This window comes from Pristiophorus japonicus, unplaced genomic scaffold (genome assembly GCF_044704955.1).
Source record: "Pristiophorus japonicus isolate sPriJap1 unplaced genomic scaffold, sPriJap1.hap1 HAP1_SCAFFOLD_905, whole genome shotgun sequence".
Taxonomy (NCBI): Eukaryota; Metazoa; Chordata; class Chondrichthyes; family Pristiophoridae; genus Pristiophorus; species Pristiophorus japonicus.
In genome coordinates, this window is record NW_027254830.1 from 64,903 (window position 1) to 70,902 (window position 6,000).

Sequence of the window (6,000 nt, forward strand, 5' to 3'; positions counted from 1 at the left end):
ACCCCCACCATTCAGGAGCTTATGGTCTCTGTGCCTCAGTTGTGCAATCTGCTAACAGGGACATTGGTGGGGCCCGGCCATGCCATGCATGGATTTTGTTGCCTCACCTTAACCCATCACTCCCTGTTTTGTTGCTGTAGGTGGAGCGATCACCCAGAATATCCCTTCAACGATGAATACTGAACTCCAGAGTCTGTCGCGAGAGGTACAAGGATGGACAAGTGATGCAGGATTCCTGAATGGGGGTGGATGGAACTGAATTGAGGCTCGCAGTACACACCAGCAATCACTTTCTTCTGAGCAAAATGATTGGAAATGAAAAGAAAGATCGTCTTAAATTTTTTGTAGTGCCTGATGTTTGTAAAATCCCTTTTCTTATCGCCCCATAGAACCATAGAAATTTACAGCACGGTAGGAGACCATTTCAGCCCATTGTGTCCGTGCCGGCCGACCAAGAGCTATCCAGCCTAATCCCACTTTCCAGCTCTCAGTCCGTAGCACTGTAGGTTACGGCACTTCAGGTGCACATCCAAGTACTTTTTAAATGTGGTGAGGGCTTCTGCCTCTACCACCCTTTCATGCAGTGAGTTCCAGACCCCCACCACCCTCTGGGTGAAGACATTTCCCCTCAAATCTCCTCTAAACCGCCCCCCAATTACTTTAAATCTATGCCCCCTGGTTGTTGACCCCTCTGCTGAGGGAAACATGTCCGTCCTATCCACTCTATCCAAGCCACGCATAATTTTGTACATCTCAATCATGTCTCCCCTCAGCCTCCTCTGTTCCAAAGAAAACAACCCCAGCCTATCCAATCTTTCTTCTTGGCCAAAATTCTCTAGTCCAGGCAACATCTTCGTAAATCTCCTCTGTACCCTCTCTAGTTATTTTTCTGTACTTATTGTTGCTTGTTGGTTTTTGAGGGAAAGTAAATTGCGGCATGAGCGATATTCCTAAGTTTGGTTTAGGGCCTAATCAGTGGCCACTTCCTGAGTTGCAGTGCATCAGAAAATTGGGTGCTATCTTGCTGTGTCTGTTTAGCGCTCCAATTAGTGCTGCTCATGTTCTTACTGTCAAAGATGTTATGGCACGAACATCGTTGCACCTCAGAAGGGAGGGAGTTGCTATTAAAATAGGGCTGGGATTTTTCAGTTGTGCTCATGATGTACCGGCCATTAATGGTAATGAGCCACAAACGCGACCTGTGTGTTAATGAGACACTGGTGACATCACACTGACCGTGACCTTTGCTCTGTACCTAACCACAGGTCACAGGTCAGGTAACACTCAGCCCCAGAAAAACCGAGAGCCATGAGTCAGACAAGTCAGTGTTCTCGTCGCTAACATTCAGAAAGTCATTGCTGGTTGAGCTTTTCATTACAACATTACAGATTATGGGTCGACATGATAGAAGTGTTTAAAGTTATGAAAGGATGGGACAGGGTAGATAGAAGCAGATTGTTTCCAGTGGTTGAGGGGTGAAGAACGAGGGGCCACAGATACAAGATTAAATGTTCGAGATTTAGAAGAGAGAACAAGAGAAACATCTTCACAGAGAGTTGTGAGGCTGTGGAATTCACTTCCAGAGTTAGTGTCTGAGGCATTCAAGATTAGACTGGATCGGTGGGTGGAGGAAATGGAATTGAAGGAGGGGTAAATGTGATTAGGACTATTTGCTCGTGTGCAGGGTAAACACTGGCATGGACTGGTTGGGCCGAATGGCCTATTTCCGTGTTGTAACTTTTACGTATTTTTAAACTTTGGAGCAGCATTTCAACAAAGGGAGAACATTCTAGATTTCCACTCTCCTGTGTGTGAAAAGGTGCTTTCTGATTTCCCTCCTGAATGGTCTGGCTCTAATTGGAATATTCTGCCCACGTATTCTGCATTGCCCAACCCACGGAAATAGTTTCTCTCAATCTATTGAATCCTTTCATCAATTAAACACCTCAATCCAATTACCCCATAACCGGCTAAACTCAAGGTTGTGCAAACTGGCCTCATAATTTAACCCTTTAAGTCCAGCATCATTGTGGTGAAAATGCAGTGTTCCCAGCACCAGGCCGATTACAATGAAACCTGTACAATCCGACAACCCCAAAAAACAGTCACCTGCTAAAAGGGACACTTATTGACAGTCCCAAATAACTTACATTGTAATAAATACAAGCTGCATCTTGAAACCACGGACACTCACTATTATGTATGTAGCTATATATAGTTGCCACCAGATGGCGTGACTGCGGGAATCCTACGGGTCACCCACACTTCGTGCTGGTATAAAAGGCTTGCTACCTTGTTGTTTAGACACTCTGGAGTTTTAATAAAGAAACCAAGGTCATACTAATTTCAGCTTACAGTACTTGGCCTCGTGAGATTATTTCATACACACTAACTGGTGACGAGTAAAGAAATACGAACTTTCATGCGACCATGGCTTCCATTGGTATTTTAGAATGATTTGTTGAAGGGGAAGATTTCGTTGATCTCCGAATTTGCAGGGACTACAAGGTGACAATCAACCGAGTCTCACTACAGGACCAGTACCCACTACCGAAGGCAGACGACCTATTTGCAACACTGGAGGGCGGGAAGTCGTTTTCCAAGTTGGACCTGACCTCTGCCTATGTGACTAAAGAGCTGGCTGAATCCTTGAAAAAGCCGACGTGCATTAACATGCACAAGGGACTGTTTATTTACCACCGATGCCCCTTTGGGATTCGTTCGGCTGCTGCAAAATTCCAGCGGAACATGGAGAGCTTGCTAAAATCCGTCCCGAGGACTGTCGTGTTCCAAGGTGAAATCCTGATCACTGACACCACAGAACACCTACACAACCTGGAAGAAGTCCTACATCGCCTGGACAGAGTGGGACTCAGGCTGAAACGCTCCAAGTGTGTTTTCCTGGTGCCAGAGGTTGAATGTTTGGGGAGGAAGATCGCAGCTGATGGCATCAGGCCCACGGACTCCAAGACGGAGACCATCAAGACCACCTAGACCCCAAAATGTGACGGAGCTGCATTCATTTCTGGGATTCCTCAATTACTTTGTTAACTTTCTACCTGGGCTGAGCACGTTGTTAGAACCTTTGCACATGTTGCTACGTCAGGGTATTGACTGGGTTTGGGGTAAATCTCAAGAGACAGCTTTCGAGAAGGCTAGGGACCTGTTATGCTCTAATAAGTTACTTGTTCTATATGATCCATGCAAACGATTAATGCTAGCTTGTGATACTCACATTTATATTTATATTAGTACAAAGGGCGTTTATAGCAATAGTGATAATGATGGGGTCTGTACCATTATTAGTAAATGCTCACATGCTGGAGACTGAAGTTGGGTTTAGTGAAGAGCCCAATCAAAGAGGTGGCAGACTGATGTGGAGTAGGAGACTGTACATCCGACGAACTTACAGGGAAAAGCAATCATACCTGAACTTGTCCGATAACACCTGCCTTAGGAGGCTGCGCTTCTGAAAGGAGGTCATCCCTGAGAAATGCCAGCTCATCAAGGGAGATCTGCAGCCTGCCAGCACCATCAGGAATGCACTGTCCGTTGAGGTAAAGGTTACTGCGCACTAACCTTCTACACATAGGGCTCCTTTCAAGCTTCAGCTAGCGACATCTGTGATATCTCTTCGCATGCCACACATTGCCCGATGCAGAGAAGGATAGTGCCGCAGTAACCTTTACCTCAACGGACGTGCAGTCCTGATGGTGCTGGTAGGCTGCAGATTCGACATGTGACTCAAGCCCTTTACACTTGCAGGATGGACTTTATAAGCTTCCCTATGACCAGGGAGGCACAGACCGGGAGGGCTTTGGGTTTCTCAAGAATAACAAACTTCCCCAAGGTGCAGCGAGCAATAGACAGTACGCACATCACCCTGAAAGCATCTTTGCAGGATGTGGAGGTATTTTGTAATCGAGAGGGATTCCATTCCTTGAATGCGCAACTCGTTGTCGACCATAACCAAATAATCATGGCAGCAAATGCTAATTTTCCAGGCTTCATCCATGATGCGCACATCTTGCATGAGAGCATTGTCTCTGACCTGTTTAACAGTCAGCCACAAGGTCACAGTTGGATGCTGGGGGATAAAGGATATGGCCTTGCCGCTGGCTCATGACCTCCCTACATAATCCCCAGACAGAAGCCGAGAAAACCATATAGCTACACGAAATATCGTCGAAAAGACAATTGGAGTGGTGTGTGGACCACTCTGGAGGCAGCCTACAATACTAGCATGACCAGTTCGCTGAGTTTATTGTGGTGTGCTGCATGTTGCATAACCTAGCTATAAGGAGAGGACAATCATTACCAGATGGGACCCCTGGTCCACCTCAGGAGAGAGGGGTGGTGGAAGAGGAGGATGAGGATCTCGGGGAGGACAGTCAGCTGGGCGATGAACCCTTGCCCCCATGCTCCCCCCGCAAGACTGGAAAAACCCCGTGGGAGTTACGTGACTGCAAAACTGTTGAGTCAGCAGCTCATAAATGAACGATTTGCATGAACTTACATTGGGGACAGTCACAGTTACAGTTACGGAAAGACAACAGTTGCATTATGTTTCATCCTTGCCTGGTCTGGCCTGGCGATTGTTTTCCAACAATTGTACTCATGTTTTACTTTACCGTACGTTATTAGAAGACACTGCACAACAATTGTAAAATGCAATAAAATTCTTCAATGATTTAACAAACAATTTAACTAAACAGTCAACCAACAATAAAATTAAAAAACAACAGTAAGAACAATATAATAATAACAACAATAAGAACAACAATAAAGCAACCCCCTCCCTACCTACGGCCATGTTTCCCTCCAGGTCCTTTATCCCCCGTATCTTAACCCCCCCCCCACCGCCCCCCCCGTTTTGATCCCTGGGTATCGAGACGAGACAGGCATGCAGCGGGCAACGGCAAGACTTCCTGCTGTGGAGGGGGGGGTGGGGGTTGATGATGGCTCGATCAGCTCAGGGGGTGGTGGAGGGGAAGACGTTCCTGCGGAAACACCTTCCCAGCCAGAAGGAAGTGCTTCCTCCTGACTTGCTTGTGTGCTGTTGCTGGTGGTTTGTGCTGCCGCACCTTGGGGTTCAGTGCTGCATGCCGCAAGGCATCGATGGAGGCGGTCGTTGCACACATCTCCTGGATCATCTGCTGCATATCCTCCGAATTGTGAGCTGACCCCAGGACATGTCCCTCGTGTAAACCACGAACGCCTGGAGGAGCTCGCGACTTATCGCGACACTCTCCATGTACAGTCTGGTCAAACCCTCGATGCGATCGACCAGAGCAGGCGTTTGCTGTCCGCGCTGACTTGACCTCCGTGGGGTCGGCGTGAGCACTAACATGTGCCTTGGCATCGACGGCTGCAACCCGCTTGGTCCCGCTGCCTCTTCTGTCGAAGACCATGTTATGGCCGCAGGTCCCACAGGTGACAGATGCATCAGAGGGGCATCCTCCTCTGTATCAGCAACATCCTCTTCAGGCTCCATTGTCTGTTCATCATCAACATCATTGTCTTCCTCCTCCTCCCCACCCATGGTGAGGACCACCTGCAACGATACAGGTTCCAGTTAAGCTCGTGCCTCACTGCACAAGGATGTTGTTGGACCTGCAAAACACAATTGAGCTTATTGAGCTTATTAGAATGGAAAGGTACATACGAAGGAGGAGCAGCACTACTATAATAAATGAGACCAAGAGATGTTCCATAATAACGCATCACACGGTAGTACATATGGTAGTACATCCAAGTTGAAGTTCAGTGACCCAGAGAGCTGTGGAGGCTGGATCAGTCTAAGATAGACAGAATGATAAGGGACTGAAGGTTTATGGGGAGCGGACAGCGAAGGGGACAGATGGCCTGCTCCTGCTCTTATTTCTTATGTTGTCAACCTGAGAGTAGCACAGAGGCTGCATGGGAACCAGGATAGCTGTATGCATAACATGACATCATTCTTATATTATAATGAAATGATGTTACATTACTTTAACACTG

General features: G+C 47.2%; 1 protein-coding gene across 1 annotated transcript in view; it reads left to right on the forward strand.

Annotated features, from left to right (window-relative positions):
- Positions 1-2,354, forward strand: part of LOC139257743 (aldo-keto reductase family 1 member D1-like) — a 37,702-nt gene extending 35,348 nt beyond the window's left edge. The window contains exon 7 of the mRNA XM_070874606.1: positions 141-2,354. Coding sequence (XP_070730707.1) covers positions 141-183 — 43 coding nt within the window. The 3' untranslated portion in view covers positions 184-2,354. The remainder of the gene's footprint in view (positions 1-140) is intronic.
- Positions 2,355-6,000: the final 3,646 nt, after the last annotated feature.